The sequence below is a fragment of the Thunnus thynnus genome, chromosome 16 (genome assembly GCF_963924715.1).
Source record: "Thunnus thynnus chromosome 16, fThuThy2.1, whole genome shotgun sequence".
In the NCBI taxonomy this organism is placed as follows: domain Eukaryota; kingdom Metazoa; phylum Chordata; class Actinopteri; order Scombriformes; family Scombridae; genus Thunnus; species Thunnus thynnus.
In genome coordinates, this window is record NC_089532.1 from 20,878,958 (window position 1) to 20,901,339 (window position 22,382).

At 42.2% G+C, this 22,382-nt stretch overlaps 1 protein-coding gene across 5 annotated transcripts in view; it reads left to right on the forward strand.

Moving 5' to 3' along the window:
• prkd3 (protein kinase D3) overlaps nucleotides 1-22,382 on the forward strand; it is a 37,745-nt gene that overhangs the window by 5,730 nt on the left and 9,633 nt on the right. For 4 of the 5 annotated variants that reach the window (XM_067613662.1, XM_067613667.1, XM_067613663.1 and 1 more), the window contains 8 exons: nucleotides 14,100-14,238; nucleotides 18,081-18,212; nucleotides 18,789-18,946; nucleotides 19,877-20,072; nucleotides 20,176-20,253; nucleotides 20,346-20,532; nucleotides 21,856-21,979; nucleotides 22,209-22,286. In XM_067613662.1, the coding sequence (XP_067469763.1) occupies nucleotides 14,100-14,238; nucleotides 18,081-18,212; nucleotides 18,789-18,946; nucleotides 19,877-20,072; nucleotides 20,176-20,253; nucleotides 20,346-20,532; nucleotides 21,856-21,979; nucleotides 22,209-22,286 (1,092 nt within the window). The remainder of the gene's footprint in view (nucleotides 1-14,099; nucleotides 14,239-18,080; nucleotides 18,213-18,788; nucleotides 18,947-19,876; nucleotides 20,073-20,175; nucleotides 20,254-20,345; nucleotides 20,533-21,855; nucleotides 21,980-22,208; nucleotides 22,287-22,382) is intronic. The other variant, XM_067613666.1, reaches the window with a different exon arrangement.

The following is a 22,382-nucleotide window of genomic DNA, read 5'->3' on the forward strand; positions in this document are numbered from 1 at the left end:
GAATAGATTTGCCTTTTCTCTGTTCTCTGTGCTGATCTATAGCTGGTTTTGATAGTAGTGGTTTGGACCACATTTACCAACTTCAGTGGTTAAGGTCAACCTTAGTCCAGGGCAACCTGATCCTGATAGGCTCAGTTTCAGTCTCTTAAAGCAGCTATTGTGGTTACTTCTACTGCAATCTAGTGAATACTTTAAAATATGACTGTTTTAGTGTCACCACTTGGCACAAAGGTATCAACTCTAAGCCAGGCTCCTCGAGGACTGTGAGAAAGGATAAAGGGAGCCAGCCAGTGGGTGGTTGAAACCCTCCCAGTGGGTTACCATCCAGCCCAGATCTAACCCGCGATGGCCCGTTGATGGCCCCTACAGTGGCTACATGTAACTCCATGTCGGGTTAGCCTTGTTTCACTTGTCGGGTCCTGACTTCTCTGTCTGGTTTTTGGGTCTTGATGAATGGTGCGAGATAAACATCCATAGCTTCCACTTGTTGAGCGTTTCCTGTTTGGTGTCGCCCAAGTCCTCTCGTGCAGCCAGCAAGGGAGCAGTGGCGGGACAAAAGTTCACGACTCCTTGAGAATGACTCCCAGCTAGCCAGCTGGTCAGCCCGGACAGCCAGCCAGCTACAGAACATTCCTCTTCACCCAGGCATTTTTGGAGGATGATGTGATGCTGCTCGGGATGGGTGGGATTAGACTGCTAGGAAACTGAAATATTTGAAGCTAAACACTTGCTTTGGTAGTACTGACCATCAGACAGATTTTGATGGATGCTGTAATGGTGAGTGTGTGATCCACACAGTTTAGTTTTAAGTCTTTATGGGACTATATTTAATATCTTTCAAAGGTGCAATTTAATTTTCAGTGGAGATGCTTTCTGGTGAATGTTGGCTGCAAACATGTTCGATATAAACGGAGAATTTACAGTGTAGCTTGGCATACGTTAAAAGCGTGTCTTGCTATCAAAGGGGATGATAAAGCTTAGCAGGAGGAAGGAAATTTGAAGTTATTTTGGCATAGGTAATGGAAAAAAAACATTAAACCATTGCCTCAAATGTTAGTTTTATGAATACTTTAATTTTAGCGCTTTTCCTTAGGATGTTACTGCGTTTTCACTCCAGCTGGAAATGCTGTGAAAGGCAGCTGCCTCAGCCACAGGTTTCCCCACTGGTTTTGTCAGTCCTTTAACTCCCAGTCTCTGGTTGAGGGTTGTACAGCTGCCTCTGTAATTAGCGAGACAAAGGCCTTTTTGAGTCAGAAGCAGGCTACGTTGGACAACGCACGGTAAAATGGCAGAGTATTGTAAAAACAAAAGGATTTGGATTGTTCTAAACCTTTGAGTAATATCACTTGCATGATGCAAGGTAACACTTGGCAGAGAAAACAAGATCGGCTCAACATTCCTTTTTCAAGAATAATTAGATTGAGTTGCAGCAGTTGAGAAGGCTTTCTTTTGGTTTGCATTTTTATTCTTTCATGATGGTGTTGTAATGGACAATATGTTTATCTGCCTTCATGTGCTATTTAGCAATGTTTAGTGTGTCCAATTTAGATCAGAAGATGTAGCTTTTGGAGTATAGAATCAATATGTGACTACAGGATTCTCACCTAAGACCTTTGTGTAGTAGGCCCACTAGAAGGTTGAGGTTTGTCATAACCATAGTATAGAAAGTATAGAAAGGAGCTAGAGAAAACTTAAAAAAGAGAAGAATATGAGAAGAGAAAATAGCAAGAGGGAAGGTTGCAGATGGAAAATGGAGAGACTGCAGTTCACATCGACCAAAACTAACTGAAACACACGGGAAATAAATCACCACCATCTCCCTCCCGCCCTCCCTCCCTCCCTTCGACAGTATAAGCCCACATCTGCATGTTCCTATGGAGCTGGCAGCCATATTTCACCCCAGAGGACGTCCCAACAGCACAGGGCTTTATGTGTGATATACATGGGGCCAGACGTTTCCTGGAAAGCACATTCAGCTCCCTCTCAAGAAAAAACAGGTCACCCCTGAGTCAAAGTATTCAGTGTTGGTATTGCGAATACACTGTTACAGTCGCCTTTTTCCAGCTTAGATGGTTTTCAGTTTGTAGACAGACTGATGTATTCCAAAGCCATGGAGTTGACTAAACTGATATCACAATTGGGATATCTGAAAAAAAAACAAAAGTCTTCCATGTACAACTCTAAAGCCTACATGCACAAGGTATCTATCAATTTCCCTAGTCTTGGAGTAATTTGTGGAAAAGGGAGAGAGAGAGAAGAAAAAGGAGAAAAAAAATCTCTGAAGTTAAGTGAGCTAAGTAATTTCTACCATCTGCAGTGCACATTTCTGCCGCCTCGTTCTCCTTTAAATGTAAAGTGGCATGGCAGAACACAGAGCCCAGCCGCAAGAGTCAGGGAATGACAGAGTGGAGAAGAGTGGCCCTCTCTAGGGAAAAGGGGGCAGGGGAGGCTGGGACAGCCCTGTGGGCAGGCCTCGCATGGGCCACAGAGGGGGTTGTGGCCACCGAACGGCTGATGTCCTGCCGTTCAGTCGGTGCCAAAACCATCTATAAAAGGCCGCTCCTGCCACCAAGCGTGGCTTTGCTTTGGATTTGCTTCTCCTCTAGGCCTCCCGAATGCCCTTCACCATACTTGACTTTAGCCAGTGGTGGGAGATTATCTCACATCAATTCAATCTCTCCGTTAATACTGGCTGAATGGGTTTTGATTGTGATTATTTTGATGTAGTAGGCAGCAGTAATGTTGAACTCAGGAATCCTGGTGACTTTGTCCTTGTGAAGCCAACCACCTGTAGTGATTTAGGCGTACCTCCTGACAGACTCCACTAACATCCATTCATAAATTTGTAATGGTGGCATAACACAGTTCACTGAAAGAGGATATCTCATTTCCTTTATTAATTTACTCATTAACAGCTTGAGTTTTTCCTCTCCTTAGACTGGAGCTTTACCTTTACTACTGACAACCTCAGCACATTTGGAGGACTTCAACCATAACAAATGCTAAAGAAGGAGGGGGGGGTTGAACTTTGTGTGGTGACAAGGACACTGCCTCTTTTAAGATATTAACCCTTTCTTATTTAATCTGTATCACTTCCGTCCATTTTCTGAACTAAAGAACCACCCATCTCAACTCGTAAACAAAACACCATGTGCCAAAAATGCTTTAAGTGTGAAGACCACACTGTCACTTCTGTAGATACGCAGTTATATTAGTGTGGCTGTATCGATCCATGTAGCAGCAGCAGCATGCAGAATGTCTTATTCTGTGTTGTTTTCTCAGCGCCGTTTGCCTTTCCTGTCTTTCAGTAAAGCAAGTGATCTGTCAAACTGATAGGAAGGTGGCAGGGGAAGTGCAATTACAAGTTGATACAACAAGAATACAATAAGAAACCTACTGTGTTATGAAGGTAAAAGGTCTTAAGAAATGCTTTTAATGAGCAACATTTGCCCTAATGAAAAGCACCACAGGCCAAATGGAAAGAAAAGTAGTTGTATTACAATTCTACTTTTGTCTGATTGGCTCGTCTGGCCATTTTTAAACCTAAGGGAAGCAGTCAGCCACTCTGCATGAGTCCTTTTGTCACTGTGTCTCTTTCTTCAGCCGCACTCGCTGTTCGGTTAGTTCCCCTCAGAGCCGCTCCCTGTTTCCATATTCTCTCAGCTCCTGCTCTCCAATCTGCTGTGGTCGGCGGAGCAGCACAGCCTGTTCAGTCTGTGTGCCTGCGCTCAAATGGCTTTTCCCTACACTGCACTTGCTATTATTCTTGTCTGTGTGTTTAAATGTTCAGAGAAATTGCCTTTTTGGTGTCTGTGTTTTGAGGAAGGTGACAACTTGAGTGTTGGAATTTGGCTGGACTGCTGGAGTGTTTAGTTTAGTTTAGTCGAAGCACAAATGTATTTCTGTGCAACTACTAATTCAACAAAAGAACGTCTGTTAAAGTAAGTGCTCATTATTAATCATAAATAAAGAAAACCTCAAGCAGCTAATCCCTACCCACTTTCTGTAACACAGAGCCCACAGCAATTATTAATGTTTCTGTTGAGCAACAGCAGCGGGTTCCTACATCCTGCTATTACCTCGCACCTTATGACCTTCTGCTCCACCAGAGCAAGAGAAAGTGCAGTCGCCATCAATCTCATACTTGCATAAATTCCCCCAGGTTCACCTGTTTATTTGCCCCGCGTGGAGGTGAATCTGGCGGCTGTCCCCTTGCTACTCCAGGCCAGAGAGGGGGAGATGGAGTGTGTACTGCAGTATATCTCTGAGGCGGAGGCGCTGGCGGAGGATCGCAGCAGGGCTATAACTCATCAGTAGTGTGCGGGGGCCTAGCCAAGCATGTCTTAGATCACACTGCTCTCTTCCTGAGAGGCCTTAGATCCTGTGACTCAGCCTTCCTCTTCTCTGCCTGGCCTCTGGACACTGTTAATGCATGCAATACTCATGCACACACACACTTCTACATACATAAATGCATGCAAGCATCACCCACATATGTTCAGGACACAGTCATGGTAGTGAGATGAGACATGTATGTAAAGGATGGTGCTATTAAGCCACCTGGGTCTCACTGGGGATACAGTGGCTAGTAACCAAACGGTGACCTCATCGCCATTATCTGCACTCCACTTAAGCGCTTTTGCACTTGAGGCCAAATTACCACAGAAGAGTATTGTTTCCCTGGATTCAAATAATCAAAAGCTGGGTGAAATAATCGCAGGATTTTCCTTGGAGAGCTACACAGCGACGTTTTGTGAAACCAGAAAGAGATTTGGCACAAAACCATCAGCTTTTGTGGCTGATGTAAATTGGGTAAGCGGTATAGCTTTGTTAGAATCTCCTGATGATTGAAGGAGGGCTAGGATGACAGGTGTAGAGCCTCCTACTACGACAAGCACACTCTGTGGTCTGCACAAGGCCCCGTGCCTAAGCTCAGTGGTTAGAGTGGTGATTCCACCTTGTCTGCACCCGAAATGTAGATTCACACACACACACACACACACACACACAAGTTCACATTGGGTACAAGCACACACATACACAGCTCTCAGTTACAGTAACGGTGAATTAATTGCTCATGATCATATTTCAGACCCCTGCATTTCTTCCAGTCAGCTATGCCTGAGCCATGCGGCATAGCTGTTCACACTTCTCTGAAACACAGAAAAAGAAAAAGACACGAGGTGAGAAGTGGTGTCGCGCCCTGAGAATTTTGGTCAAAGGTTGCTTTGTTGTTATGCTGACACTTGTCGACACAAAGCAGCAGAATGTTGCTCGTCGTCTGAATAAAGCAGGGACAGTTACAGCTGAGTGGTGATGAAGAGTTTAAGCTTTGCGCGGTGTGTGTCACAGTTTTGAAAGTGCATTTTTACAGCGTCATGCACATTGAAATTGACTGTAGTGCCAGATATATTTCAAGCAAAGCTTTATTCCACGCTTGGTTGAAAGTTTTGAGCGTTGCGTGGCATCAGGTGTCATTCAGACTGGATTGATTGTTTTGAAGATACCAAACACATACCAAATGTGTTCCACGATGATACAGCCTCATGCAGTTTAAAACCTATGAATGAACCATGAGCCATATTCTGCCACATGGAAGGGAAACAAGTTAGTCAGCCCGTAGAGTGAGAAAGTCACCGCTTCTCTTGCCGCTCTCCCACCACATGAGTTTCCTTTCCGCTGCGGGCCCTCTGCATGTGGCTGCTTCAGTTGGTTACCCATAGTGGAGTTTCTGTCCTCCTTTTGCAGTGGAAAAAAAAGCTGACTTGACTTTCGGAGGAGGACGCACTGTTGTTTGAATTTGTGTACATTGCGGAGACGGATGGGATGAGTTTGCTAGATCCTGCAAGTGCACACAAGAAGCCATATGAATGCTAGTACCTCGTCACCCCCCCAACCTCCTCCTCTTGCTCTTTCTGCCTCCAGCTGTAGTGTGTTTTTCTTGGCCTGTGTCTGCAAACAGAGGAGCAAATCGTTTTATGTAATGTACCATTGAAATGAAGCACATGCTTCTCAGGCTTTCTTTCTGTAGAATGTTCCAAGGAGTTGCTTGACTCACCATGGGGCTGTGGTCAGTAGATCTACAGTATAATATACAGTGTGTAACACTTTGCAAAATTGATTTGCTAAATGAATAGAGCAGAGGATGGTGTGGTAGATGATGTCACCCCTGCACCACCAAGCTGTTTTATAAACTTTTCCCCTTTCGCAGTTGAATCAATCTGTCTTCAGGTTCTTCAAGGATGAGTTCATTAAAATAAGAGCCTGCGCCAGTATGAGCCTATCACGGGTATATTGGAGTACATTTATAAGCAATAAGAAATTGAAGTACAGAATGCCAAATATATATTTGAGGTCATTTAGAAACAGTGTCTCCAGTACATAGATTGTCCCCCAGAGAGAACTGACAAGTTTATTTTTCAACTGTAAAATGTCCCACTCAGTACATATCATGGTTACAACTCAGTAATGGTAGTTTATGTCATATATATTTTAAAAAAAAGAATATTGTATTTAAAACTCTCAAATCAAAATGTACTAATTCTTCTCATTAAGTAGGACAAACGTTTGTAATTTGAGACCAGAGACTCCATACCTTCATAATGCATTTCAATACCTTTCTTTTGCATGTGTTAATGTAAACGGCACAGTGAGCTTGTGGAAGTGAAGGTGTATTTTGCTTATTAGCAATCATTTTCATTCCAACATAACTTTACTTGCTTCTTTTGCATGTGACATCGCACAACTAGAAACAGCATTTTTGAGTCATCACTTAAAGGTCGCAAAAGGTTAAGTGGCAATGTGGCAACGTGTCAGTTTGTTCACTTTCGCTGAACAATTGTTGTGCTTATGGTAGCACATGAAGACACTTTATAAGATTTTCTGCTCACTGCTGTTTCTAGGCAGCTTGTTTAAGCTTGTAACATTCCCTCCTTCAGCTAGTAATAATATTAATGTTAAAGTCTTTCAAAAGATTGAATGGGATTTTTTTTTTTTGCCCAAGTCTGTGTAGATTTAATGTTTATGTTGAGTTTGCTTCATACCTACAGTGCAGCGAACACATCTGCACCATCAAAATCAATTATTTAGAAATCATGCGCCCAAATTATATGGAAACTGTTAATGGAGGACCAAAAACACTTCATGTTGAATAAGAGCGTGGAAAACCGGAGTGTTTCCAGTATACCCTCTTTTGATGCATCACTCCAAGTGACGAATGAATTATTTGGCTGTTGTTGATGCCCACATCTAGTAATTGTATAATTCGCCACGCATGTGTTTCTCGTACCATGCTCTGTGGAAAACTTTCGCTTGGTATTACATTAATAATATGTAATGAAAACAAATACAATTCCACTGTTGACTTTAATAAATTAACACAGTTTTCCACATCATGTTTGATGTGACTCAAAGTAATTACACAGCTTTCCCCCCAAGGTTCGCGTGAGCAGATAATTGGATTTTCCAATGCGTTTGTTTGACGAGTTATTGAAGTATATTTTCCTCTGTTGTGGGCATTAACATGCACCTCAAAGTCAAACAATGGTTTCCCCGTTGTTTTGACACTAAAAAACTGTTTTCCTATTTGTGAAACCCTCACTACGCCTCAGTGGAACTTATGGTTTTATGACATATTATAGAGCATGTTGATTCAGCACATTTTGTCTATTAAATCTCTTGTACATCAAAGCTCATCAAGTCATGCTTGGAGTTATTTAATATGCGTGCAATTTGGCCCAACTCTCTTCTTATTAGTCTCCTTTTAAGGTGATCTTAGAGACTTGCTTCAATTAAATAACAGAAACAAACAGAAATCAACATCTTGTGTCTTCTGGTGGAGGGTCTCTGGGGCAGTGTGATCTGTGTCTTAGCGCTGTTAAATAATTGCAGGCTTATCAGTCAATGGACTTATTTATCTTGTGAATAAAAGCACCTTGTATCATACTGATCTTGTGATAGTCTTTATCTTGCCACCTCAAGCTAAATGAACAAGGACTTTCTACCTCCTGACTCTGGTTAAATGTTTCACAAGAACCCGGTACCTTGATGAAAATATTTAGGTTTTGTCCTCAGCAGGGAGGTTAGATCATCCTTTAATCTCTGCTTTTGTAATGAAGTTGCATATCTGTGTCTAAAATTTAATTACATTCATTTACCTCTGCATATTCACACCAGGGAGCTGACCAGTAGAACCCCAGACTTCAGCCTGGGGATAAGCGCCTGCTCAAGGGCACCTCAGAAGAGTGAGAGGGTTGCTCATTTACCTTCAACACCCACGGTTTCCCTGCTGGACTTCGCATTCAAATTAGTGTCAAAGCAAAAATATGTCTAAAGTTCATCCACTGTAGCATTATCAGGTTTATTTCTCCAGGTACATGTCTGATTGAAATGCCAAAACAACAGTAAAATGCTAAAATTTCCACAAATGTCAAAAAATTGATGGAAGGTTGGAAGTCCTGGGCTGCCATTTGATTGGAAAAGTGAGTTAGAGAAAAAAAAAAAAACATCAAAAGAGAACACATGTGGTTAGTTCCCCTCATGCAATTTTATTGTTTTGTATAATGACGCCTCATTGTGTTTCTGCACTTTTCTAAACTAACTTTTGTGCTTAATTTTCTCTAGGTCAACTTTTATACAGCGGTGGTTCCTCTGTGTCAGATTAATTATTTACAGAGCAATAACAAAGAAAGACATGGGCCACAAAGCCGTGGTCGTGAAAAACAAATCACATGGCCATGAAATGCCAGAGGTCACATGACAATCATACAGAATTTTGAAAAGCTCTCTGGCATTTTCAAATGTGTCCACTTTAAAGAATTGCTTCCGTAGTTGGTGTGGTCCAAAACACTGTTAACTGTGGAAAAAAGTCCAGAACTGACAAGAAAATGATGCTCTTTTAAATGCATTAGTGTGAACATGACATAAGTCAGCACCACTTCTTTTCTAAAAAGGGAGATAATCCAGATTTGTTGAGCAACACTACATTTGGATGTTTTTATGAAAAGCATTGTTTACTAAGCTACAGATGTAAGTACAACCTCATGCAGACTTACTCGAGCAGGACATTTTTACTGTAATCGTATTCCAGATCTGTCTGGCTTGCTGCCAGACTAATAAAGGTGTGAGGCAGCCTGAGGTCAAGCAGCATACTTTTCCTTACTGTAATCACATGGCCATCTGTCAGAGCCTGTGCACCGCTCTCAACACCGCTTCCCTTTTGCCACCCACCTCTGCAACACATCACACATGCACATACGCACATATGCCTAACCTAATGTCATGCACCATTCTACTCCGACAAGAACTCTTACTGCTAGCCTGTGACTGAGTGCACCTATTTATTCTTGCTTATTTTATGGTGATAGCAAAGAAATTCAGCAGAATATTCTCCTACAGCTCGGGTTTTAATGTCATATTCATCATTAGATATACGTAGATGACTTATGATTTACGAGTCATATCCCTAATCTATCATTTTGAGTCTTACTATGTTCTGCAAGAAAGCATCATTATTCCTCAATGCCAAATGGCACAGTTGATTATTCAAACCAGATCATTTTTTTTTCATGTCTGTCTTGAGGTAATTTGTTTTTGGCTTGCAATGAAATGAGACCATATTTCAGATCTGTCCCGCCACGGCCCACTCGCCCCCCCATCATCTCCCCTCTTTCCTCATTCTCTCCTGCCTCTCACTCTCTTTCCTTATAACAGGATTTAGCATATCAATGGCGGATTAGTTCGTTTAACAAAAGCTTACTACTGCAAAGCCCCTTTCCACTCGTCTTTCCAGCCTGACTTGTGGACCTCACACACAGCTCCTCCGCGCCGGGGTCTTTGGTGTGCGTGTGTGGTCGCGGATGCTTGGTTGAATGGATTTACGTTTGAAGATGACAAAAGACATGCTTAGTCACTATGGGCTTCGGAGATGTATGCAGTAGCATGTGTGGGTGATGGTGTGTGAGGGTGCATATGTGTACAGGAGCACGGTGGAGGTGAGCGGTTCGTTTCTACATGCGGGAAGAGAAAGCACGTGCTATTGGCGCTTAATGCGTGCATGCACCCACAGGTTAGCCATCAATTAACTGTGATCTGAACAACATGCTGTTAAAATGTGTCCTAAACCTGCAAATCTATTGTTCTTGCACCTCTTGCTTCCTCTTGCTTTAATGAGGCATGGAAAAAAGAAGTGTCCTCTGCCCTCACAGCCGTTATGTACTGGCCTGCAGATGCTCCTGCTTTGGAATGGGACCCCTTCTGTACAGTGGAAAGTGTTGCACAGAGTGCCAAGAGGCGGTGACTCCAGCTGGCTAGATTTGGGCATTGACCGCAATTTTTGTGTGTGTGCGTGCGGGTCTGAGAGCAGGCGTGTCAGGCGAGTGGAGGAAAACCCTCCAACCCCACCGTGACACCGCAGCCGGCTCAGGAAGGATGCCCCCCGCCCCACCTCCCGCTTTTGGTGGTGATGGTTTGAGCCACGTAACATTAATCACCTCAGAGGGCGACAGGGTTTAGGATGTAGGTATGTCAGAAGGAGGGGGTAAGTTGGAAATGTGCCATTATACAGGCACGTGCCTTGTGTCACACTTTTCCCTCACAAACTGTGTATGATTTCACAGTTTGCAATAGTTTTAATATAGTTAAAATCATCTTCATAAAGGGATTATATTGCCACATAATTGATGATAGGCTCTGGTGGAATTTTGTGACACAAGGAAAGATATGTCTCTATATGTCAAATTGAAATTTAAATATCTCAATTTGGCAAAAATGGTAAACAAACACAAACACACCACAGGCCGACAGTGTTTGTGAAGGCTTACCTCTAGTCTGCACCACTGTGCATTAGTACTATGTGGCAAGTTGTTTCAGTGTGATTGTGTAGGCTATGTAACAGGCTATTGTATCTCCATTTCAAATTCGAATAAATTACATTTTTACCAAACACATTCTTCCTTGGTTAAAATAGCTGGTTCTGGTTGTTGTAGTGACATAAATGGAAATTATTTATTCAAAAGAACTACAGTTGTCCTGTTCAGGGTTGTGGGGGGCTCATGAACATATTATAGGAACTGGATATAAAACCCAAAGATGGCACCCATTCACACAAATAAAAAATGCTCGCCTGGTGTATAAGCCAAAAGTTTTCTAGCTTGTGTGGTTGCTTCCACTAAATACGTGCAGTAGTGTTTTTCCTGCTGGCCCCACCCACGTCTTCCTACTCGGCCCATTGACTTTACATAGAGATGATGTTACAAACTTTAAAATCGATTTTCTAAGCTCTGGGGAAGTTTTTCAGATATAATACTTTCATGGATTGAAAATTCATAACAGAAAGAGTCATTACTGACCTTGTTTGAAGTTTGAGGTGTCCTGAACAATTTAACAGATGTCTCTTTTGTAATGGTGGTCTATGGAGAAAATGCTTTTTGGGGGCACACAGATTTATTTTTGGCTGCAATACCATGAGTGGCCACTGGGTAAAATTGAACCCGAGGCAGAGTGGTGGCCTGGGGACGGCACTGTGTCTAGCTCTCTTGATACATCCATGGGGAGCTGTCCTGGAGTCCTTCCCAGCATGCACTGGGCAAGAAGCAAAGTACATTTCAGACATGTCACCAGCATACAGTAGCATGCATGTGTTATGACTGTGAGAGGAAACCGGGAGCACTTGGAGAAATCCCATATGAATAGGAAAGCCTGTGATTGACTTAAACCCAGGACATTTTTGCTGTGAGGTGACAGGGATAACCACTGATCTTAAGTCAATGACGTATGTATGTACTGATGTAATTAAAAAACATGACATACATAATTTCACCATAAGCTTTATCCTTACACAACCTCAGTCCCTCCATTTAGAAATAACCACTCTAGCAATCATTGGAGTAATTTTGAGCTGGAAAAAATGCAGTAATTCAACACTCTCACTCGCTTCAAATAGAATTTCCGTATTTATTTAAAAGGTCAGTGGACCCAAATTACATTAAAAAACATTTTTTTACAATTACCCCTGGTAGTATCGAGCAGTGCTGATAGTTTTGGTTTTTATATATCCGCCAGTGAAATATCTTCCTCTACCCCAATGCATTGGTGGTGAATTTAATATAATTTGTGGTGCCCAAGGTATTGAGCAATTACAGTACATTTTGAATGCTTGACAGCAGTGCATCTTTCCAGATACAATGTCCTGGTTACCTTAGGATAATCTGACTGATTGGTCCAATATGACTCACATTATATCCTTTGCAATGCAGCTATTGCACATATACACTGTGCAGTATTGATGCTTAAAACTATGTTGTTTAGCTTAGAGTGAACCAATAGCCAAGTCATGAATGCTATTCCAAGCACCCGGCGTCCAGTGTTTTCATGGGAAAAACCCTTTGCTGTACAAGAAGTGATGTTTTTGTTATAATGTTGTACTTCACTGATCCCTGAAGGGAAATTGTTGTCTTCCAGTGAAAGATGGAAGTGCAGGTTGGGGGCGGGGGGATCAGGACTTTTGTTGTGTCTCTCTGTCCATTGGATAGTCCACTCTGCTGACGAAAACAGGCCTCGGTAGTTTTCATTCTCTGTAGAATTCTTTTTTCTTTTTTTTTCATCTGACAGTTCATTCTTCTGTCTTTGTTCACACGAGTCATCTGATTCGACTCATGTTTTCCCGGGCCGTCAATCTGTCTTGCTGTCTCTGTATCTGTGTTTCTTGGCAGTTGAAGGCTCCAGGTGTCTTATGTGTCCCGTGCCCAGACACTGTGCCAACCCTGGTGCTCCTGGGCCACAGTGGCATTGTTCTGCATGGCCCATTATGTGTGACCCTGGTTCATGGGGAAACAGCTGGTGGATCCTCTAGCACCAGCCTGCTTGGCATCGAGACTAGGCTCTTAACTTGGTGTAAAATTACAGTATCCTGAATTCACACTTTAATACCAACCATGCGGGACAGCTCTGAACATCCATCTACTGCTGATCTACTTTTTCCTGCACTGTCAGGTTTTCAAAAGTGATGTTAAGCTGTGCAGGCGGTGAGAACAGCCTTTCCTCTGATTCTCGAAACAGGGTTCTTCTTTGAGCTTTGAAAAAATCTGAGGGAAGAGGAAAGGTCATTATTATAATTTGCCTGTAGCTCTTGTGACAAGAATATTGGCCTCCAAGACGCTATGAGCTGCCCCCAGTACAGGAAGTGACTCAGTATTGACTGGCGCTGCACTTCCTGTGCGCTGATTCTCCTCTACTCCTCTCAGGATGTTTACCTCCTCCTCCTCCTTCTCCCCCATCTCCCTCTACCACCCTCCTCTCCTCCCCTTTCCTCAATCACGTGAGTTAACATTGGTGCTCTCAGCTCCAGTTCATGACCTGGCATGACCTAGGTTTGGTTTGGTCCAGACATCACCAGTGATGATGACAGCTGAGTAAAACTATTACTAAAATCCAAATTTGCTATTGTTTTTACTCATCAGAACATATGGATATTACTCAAGCACAACTGTGTTTGGAATAATTTATGATGATTTTTTCCTTTAATTTCAGCTTTTTATCAAGATATTACTGCATAACTGGAAACAATGGGGGCTTTGGTTATTTTAAAGTGAACTATAGAGTCAGGGTTGGCTCAAAAGCAGGCTTAAAAGAGAGCACCTGGGCTTAATGACTTGATGAAAATGAATGTGGGACACACATTTTGATTGCAGTAGGGAAAATGGGTATCAGTCTTTACTGAAGGGCCCTTGTAGTGGTATTTCCTCTTACTTTATACTCTGATTCCTCTGAAGGCAGAAAAGGAGGCCTTCTCATGAGCTCCTTTCCTGAGCCACTGAGTTCAAAATACTTAATTCCCTATGCTGATGGTGATGTAAACCACTAGGAAAAAAAGGTGATATGCATGTGTGTGCTTGCGTATATTTGCAGGAGGTTTACTATTGAATGTGTTGTGAAATATAAGCTAGACGAAGGGTGGGTTGATCTGTATCTCTTCCTCTGTCTCCCTCTATATCTAACTCTCATTTAGTTTAGGTCTGATTTGCACCTCACACATTACCTCTATCATTATTTATTCACTAGTATCTTAACTTCACTCTTCTTGTATCTCCACCTTTCTCCAGTTCCCAGAGTGTGGCTTCTTTGGCATGTACGACAAGATCCTGTTGTTCCGCCACAACCTAAATGACGAGAACATACTGCAGAGGCTGACGTCAGCAGAAGACATCCATGAAGGAGACCTCATTGAGGTGGTGCTCTCCGGTATGTAAACTGCAGCGAAACTGTAGATTGATGCCTTGAGGCTCTTTATCTATCAGATTGGTTAAAACACAAAGAAAGAAACACTTAAATGGATTGTTATTTTGCATCTTTGTGAAGGAGAGAGAGACATAGACTTAACAGACCTTCATGAACTGTTGGTCTTGGCAGATACAAAGGTACAGAATGAACAAAATGTTTTAATCACCCAGTCACAGAGATTGTACCTCTTAATGTGAATGAACGTCTTAGGTGTTTTTAAGTTCAAACTAGATATCCAGATAACCTTTTGTCCCTCCTCATGGTTGGGAAATATTTATTTGCTAAATGTTGAATTCAGCTGCACACAAGTGCTAATTCTAATCTATGGAATTAAAAGTGTTTTTACCTCAGCTAAAACATGTTCAATTTGTCACTATATTATTTTCTTCATCTTTTAATGCTCTTTGTCAGTTGAAAAACCAGCACAGATTGTATAAAAACGTTAATACAGTAAGCTCTGTTTCAGCTGTACTTCAGCTTGTTTCAGTGGAAACAAACAGTCTTAAGGTCATGCTTCTTTAGAACTCTAAAAAGGGAAAAAATAAACCAAGTGTTCTGAAGGCCAAACAATGGTCCAAAACTAATAAACTAGAGGAAACTTTTTTTTTTTTTTACATTTTTGTGCATAGTCATTATTGACACACCTTCCAGTAAACACAGACAGCCTGTTGTGTCTTGTTCAAGCACACCTCAGTGGGTCGGATGCTTGCTGCGAGGGAGTCCTCTGTGCTCACTAAAACGTAGCTGCACGAATGAAGTATGAATCTTACGCAACCTTTATGTCCTCGAGTGAATGACTACAAGTGAATCACTTGACGCTCCATTCGCTCGCTTGCGGTTTATGTTGTGATAAATGTTTGTTTTGTTTTGTTTCTCCCTCATAAAAGTTTCCATCAGATGGCTCACCTTTGTAGCGGCTAAACAGATGTTTGGTTTTTCTTTGTCATTTCTTGCGATGAATGAATCAGCTTCCTGTGCAGTCCCGAGACCAACAAATGGCTTAGAATATCTGTTCTGCTCTAATCTGTTCTCCTGCTCCATCTGTCTCCACTGGGAAGCACCTGACACCACCTGTGCTGGATATCTCCCCCTCTCTCTCGGGTGGAGAGCATTGTTTGCAGGGATTTAGACGGGGGGATGATTGTGTAGGTTCAGGATCTGAGGATACTTCAGGCATCAGGACTGAGGAATGTAGACTAAAGACTGGAGAACTTCCTTCTTTTTGTTTTTGACTGTCTGTGTTTGTCTTGCGCTCCCCTTTTGTGTCAGTCTTTGTTGCTCTCTTTCCCTCCCCGCTTTCTCTCATTCTAATCCACGCTACCTCTCGCAAATCCATCTGCAGGTGTAAGATCCACCAATGAAGCTACACAATTTATAGCCTGAGATATACCTGAAGAAAAAACGTCATAGAAGAGTCAGATCTCAGATTTGCTACGTTTGCAACTTTTGCAACACATGGCTGTGTTTTTTTTATTTAATCTGACTCTCGATAGGATTTCCTCATGAGAGGGGCTTTACATGTCACACACTCGATATTTGTTTGAGAAACACAAGCTGAGAAATCCACATTCCCAAGCCTTTGCTTTGGTTCAGAGAAAAATATGAACCTTTTCCACCCCGCAATTTGCCTCCTGTCATCATCCGCTCAGTTTTCCTCAACCAACCTGTTGTTGGATCTTTGCGGCTGTGGGAGAGAGACGATCTGAATATCTCTCTCGCTGCGAGAGGGAGGCAGAAGTGGCTTTTTCTTGGCTCCGGGCTCAAAGAAGAGGGCTTGTTTTTCCTGCAGTAAGTGATTGTAGTAGACCCGTGGAGTGTAAACACGCTCTGATGTGCGGGGCGGCCCTGAACACAGCGGACACTGCACAGGCCATCTCGGCCCATGAGGTTTGAGGTTTGGCTTGACCGATTGTCCCTTTGTTCTGTTTTTCACCCCCTTCAATTCCCACCCGCTTTCACAAGCTCCTTATTCACCACTACTGGCAGTGTGAAATTGATATTTTACAATACCTTCTGTTTGTCATAAATATGGCAAACTTGTTTTTGTCAAATGGAAACTTGTGGCCTCCAAATGGAAAAACTGGGTGCCTCAAAGCAAACAGATAGCGTATTCATGTAAGCCTCTCCGCTCGTGAGAAGTGCTGCGAAAAACAACTCGTCAAGTTTATGTTTGGTGTTGTTTGATGCTAATTAGCACAACAAGCATTACATAACACTGCGACTGCTAAGAAGCGGCCAGTTGTTTTGCAGACGTGTGTGAAAAAGCTCATGAATGCCGCCTTTCATGTGTCTGTGCCAAGGGAGCTATGTTCGCCCCACGACATGTGACCTGCTTGAGTTCTGTCTTCTCTTTCAAATCAAACCCAAACTGCGAAAATCACCCACCAGCCATCGTATTTCTCTGAAATGGAGAAATATGTGGCCTGAGTCGTCTCAGATGATCTCTTCTTTTTTTTTTTTTTTTGAATGTCGCGCATGTATGCAAGAATTTCATCACAGTGGTCCTGTGCAGTGACTTTGGAATCAAAAAAAAAAAAAGAGATTTGAGTTTGCTTCTGTAGCTCTTTAGTTGACCAAGTGACCCAGATGTTGACCCATGTCCTGCCTGTATCAAACTAACAGATCAAATTGATGTTTTTTATTGCTGGTGAGGATTTCTGGCACATGAAAGGGTTTTTTTTTTGGTCTCATTCTCCAAATCTTAAATTGTTTTCTTGCTCGAAGGATGTTTTCTCTTGTCTTGATGTGGAGCATATGCAGATTTTCAGCAAAGGAAATGTTTTTTTTTTTTTTTTTTTTTTTTTTTTTTGCCACATGTCATATTTATTGTTCAAGCCTGCATCTCATCACAGCAACAACAGCTGAGCATGTCCTTAGTTGTCCAAGAGAAAATGGGTTCGGTTGAATCACCTCAACGGAAATGAACCAAAACACACACGCTTACACACATTATGACATCACCATCGCCACCACAAAAGGTTTTGCTGCATAACCCCGAGGGTGAAGATTAACTATTCCCCTTTTGGTCGCTGTGGCCATATAAATGATTGCACAGGAACAGCGAGAAACACGCTAACTTTGCTAACAAGGGCTCTGAGAGAGGAGAAGCTTCTGTCGCACACACAGGTTTGGCAGCAGTCACCTCTGCATCTTACTCATCTTCACATCTTTCATGAGTCACAGCCATGATTAACCAACTCTTGCTTCCAACAATGAGCTCAGTGTGTCTGTTTGACACAAAACAGCAGAGAGAGAAAAGAGAGAAACAGGAAGAGATACATATCCACAGTAAATTGGATCTTAGGTAATAACAAGGATGGACTGGAATGAGATGATCACACTGTTTCATTGGTGTCTAATGGGTGTGCCCTATCACTTTGATAGGAGGAATGATGAAATTGAAGTAGTGCATTGCAGATTTGACGCCCTCTACTGCAACAGTATGGCTATAGCGCTCACATAAAGGAAGACATTTGTTTGCATTGAAGCACTCACGGAGAGAATCTTCCTCTCTGTTCTTTTAGATCAGCGTCTCCTCATTTATCACCATAAGCACACAAGCACATAGTGAGACTGTATATTGTCTGCAATATTGGTTTGATATTAAAAACTGTATGAAATTGTTTCCAAGTACATGTGACAAATGGCTGCTCTGTTCTTGTTCTTTTGATTCCTTTGTCATCTTCTCTCATTCATTTTTTTTCATCTGATCCTTCAGTTTTTTTTTTTTTTTGCCAAGTTGTTTTCCAGATTTGTTTTCTTTCTCCCAGGTTTTAGTTATATCATGTGTCTATTGTTTCTAGCTCAAGCAACAGTTGAAGACTTCCAGATCAGACCCCATGCCCTTTACGTCCACTCTTACAAGGCCCCCACCTTCTGTGACTACTGTGGGGAGATGCTATGGGGTCTCGTTCGGCAGGGGCTTAAATGTGAAGGTGAGACGCACGTACACACACCTTGCTGAATCTTAAAAAGCTCCGCTGTGTCATTGTTTTCCCTGAGACCTTTTACTGTATCTATGGGATAAGTCAGAATCAAGGCTGCCTCCTACTGTATCCACACACACACACACACACGCACAAATGGACAAACACACCACATCTCTGACCTCAAGAATGTATCAGGGAGATATACAAGCAAACAAGAAAGACTTGGTCTGGGCACTGAAATGCTTGACATTCAGATCCCACTGGAGTTATGGCACGCCGACTCGCCTTTCTCTTTTTTTTTGTCAGTGATGGATCAGATTTGAATAATACTCTTTCATTTCCATGTTATTAGGCTGCATTTGAAGTCACCTCTGACAATTAATTACATCTAAATAGCTGATCTATCTAACAGTGAAACATCCATAGTCATAAATTCTCCTATTCAACCCTATTCATCAGTGGAGCCATCTTGTGGCTGATTTGCAAAATAGAAAACATGTTTTTTTTTTCACCTCACAGGTTGATATATTGTAATATGTAGCATTTTAACACCTTTGCTTTGTGACTGTTTCATCACATCAGGATGTGGGCTAAACTACCACAAACGCTGCGCCTTTAAGATCCCAAATAACTGTACTGGTGTCAGAAAAAGGCGATTGTCCAATGTCTCACTGCCTGGACCGTCCCTCTCTGTCCCCCGGCCGGTACCTGCCGAGAACGCTGTGGTCGTCCTGGATGAGGTGAGTTCTGATTGGTGGATGATGGTTTTATAACCCCTACCTAGATGTAAAGGTATGCTTAGGTGGAAATGAATAAACTCACAACTATGCAAAGAAGAATTATGAATGAAAGGGGGGAAACGTTTATCCTCACGCATAAAATGACCTGGCTGGAGTTTTGATATCGTCCTAAATCAGCCTGGAAACCAGGTGAATTGGCCAAGAATGTGAAGCAGTCAGTGGGCATGCTGCTCACAAGCTTTGTCTCAACTGTTAAATGTTTCTAAACTTATCAAATTTGGCTCTTTTCCATGGGTGAATCTCTGGGGCCCCATTGTCGAATACCACTGACGCATAAAATTGAACTGAGCTGCATGCAGCGCTGTGGATAGATCCTCAGTGAGGTCGTATGAATTCGTTTTGCATAAGCCTGCTCTGGAATATTCTCCTCTTGTCTGTGTCCCCACGAAAGGACATCTGGAAATGTAATTATGCTAATGACATTAAAAGTCCCTTGAAGTCCAAGTGTATGTGTCTACTCACTCATTGGCAAAAAACACAAAAACTTCCTTCCTATTTTTATCCGGAGCTTCCAGACTTCTTGATGTATTCGTAGGAAATAAAAGAAGAAGTAAACGCTCATATGTGGTAAAACATGACAAATAATAATAATCTAACAACCTTGTATTGACCACAGGGATTGTTTTAACCACACAAAGCCATGCTAACTCAGTATGACTGATTTCTTTTTCTCTTTTCCGCTGATTTCTTTCTTTTCTTCTGCTGCCATGTCATTATTCACTGTCTTCCACTATCACTCCAATACTCCCTTTGAGGCTGTTCTTCCTCTCCTTTTTCCCCCTTTGTTTCCGTCCTGCATATGGTTTTTAATTCTTCCTAACCTCCATCCATCTTCCCCTTTTTCCATTCTGCACATCCGTCCAACCCCAGCAGCAGAGGTCCCATCAGGAGGCAGGGAAGCGGATCCTGTCCTGGAGCGGTAGGCCCATCTGGATGGAGAAGATGGTGCTGGGGCGGGTTAAGGTGCCACACACCTTCGCCATTCACACCTACACTCGTCCCACTATCTGCCAGTACTGCAAGCGCCTGCTCAAGGGTCTCTTTCGCCAGGGCATGCAGTGTAAAGGTGAAAAGAGACATTTTCATAGATATTATGCACGTTATGGAGAATATTACAGATGCTTTTCTAGTCATGTTGAGTCATTTAAAAAACATTTTTCATCTAACAGATTGCAGATTCAACTGTCATAAGCGGTGTGCTTCAAAGGTACCAAGAGACTGTTTGGGGGAAGTGGACTTCAATGGAGGTAAGTTCTACATCCATTTGATTGCTTTAATTTCATAACAACAGTGATATATCTGGAGTATTTGCAACTGTGCTGTTGATGTGCATATGCAGAGCCAGCCAGCCCTGGCCCAGACTCAGATACCACCATGGACACTATGGAGGTGGACAGTAGTGACATGGATGGCGGAAGAGGACTGGACGACCCAGAGGAACCCTCCACCCCAGATGAGAGGATGTTCGACATGGACTCTCCCTTCTTGGATAGAGAGAAGGATGAAGAGCCCATCAAGACTATTAGGTATGAAGATACTGATTTAATTAGATCCACTTTGACATTTCCATTTTCAATGAAAAAAAGCTTATTACTTAAGGGATAGGTTCACAATTTTCCAAGTCTGTCTTAAAACAATAGTCAGGTGACCATATGAACATTGACACAAGTTTTTCTTGCTGTAATCACTCCAGTGTGTAGAATTTAGTGGCATCTAGTGGAACGGACTTGGCAGGGATGGAATATAATATTCATAACTATGTTTTAATTAGTGTATAATCCCATGGAAATAAGAATCGTTGTGTTTTCATTACCTTAGAATGAGCCCTTTATATCTACATAGGGAGCAGGACCCCTTCCACGGTGGTCGCCATGTTGCACCGCAGTGTTGATGGGGCACAAAATCCACATTCCTCTTTTTGTGCAAAAATTAATTTTAACGTTTATTTGAAGATAATATGAGGCTTCAGTCATTGACATTAGTCAAACCAAGTCAATATCTTCAAGGTTACAGTCTTGTTAGTGCCAAATTCCCTCTTTTTGTTACAATCCTTCCACTGCAGCTGAACAGGAAGACACTGTCCGTTGAGACACAAAGAGGGACGCTTTTACTAAAAAGACTGTAACTGTGGAAGATATCCACTGGATTTCATTACCTCAGATGGCTGAAGTCTCATTTCATCTTCAGATAAACTTTTAAATACATTTTTCTTCTTACATTGTAAGCACAATTGGAGGGGAACTTCTAATGGTCAGTATGAACAGGAGGAATGACTACAGCAAGACAAACATGTGTCAATGTTAATTTGGGCACCTGACTGTTGTTTTAGGACAGACTTACAAAATTGTGAACCTGTCCTTTAAATTTACTGCTCGTGATGTGTAAATTTCTGTAGGTGGCACTGTTTACTTTGTTGTTTCAGTCATGGTGGTCTACACTATTCATGGCAGCTACCTCATTCCTTATTCATATATTAGTTTTTGGGGTTTTTATCCCTTATTGGACTCTTCAGTAAAAAGTGGCATGAAACAAGGAAAGAGGGGGAAGACATGCATCACAGGCCACCAGCCTGATTCAAACTGGAGACTTGTGTTTTAAACCACCAGGTTCATTCTTATGTTTATTTTACACCAGCAGCGTTTTATGTTTCTACCAGATTTGGCACTGCTGCAAACATAAAACGCCTTACTTCCTGTACAGGATTTCTGTTAGGAAAGACACTGGCTGCTTGGAAAAGCAAATATAAAAGGTTTCATGAAGTGGCTACAAGTGAATTAAAATTTCATTATACTGAATTCTAAAAGAGTTTTAATCAGTAAAACCCTTTTTTTATGTGTGCGTGTTTCTAGCCCTTCCACTAGCAGCAACATCCCTCTGATGCGGGTGGTCCAGTCCATCAAACATACCAAGAGGCGGAGCTCCACTGTGGTGAAGGAGGGCTGGATGGTTCATTATACGAGCAGGGACAACCTGGTAAGACTGATAACCCCAAAGCCCAACAGAGGAGCCCAGTCTGAAATGGGCTGTGCTTAGCCTGTATGCTGGGGAAAAAACTCCTTCTACCAAAGCTGTTCACATGTGTTGAATTCAGCACGGAAGGTATTTTCCTCGCGAAACAAAAATTTAGACAACAGTTATATTGGTAGGTGATGTATGATTTGCCATTTGTACTAACTTGGAGTTCACTCTCCCGTTTTTACAGCGGAAGAGACATTACTGGAGGCTGGACAGCAAGAGTCTGAGTCTGTTCCAGAACGACACCGGAGCCAAGTTCTACAAAGTAAGCATAAAGCCATCATCTCTGGAAAAACATGTCTTTTCCTCCACATCAAACCCACAGTAACATTCATTAAAATGTCAGCAGATGGAGCAGCTT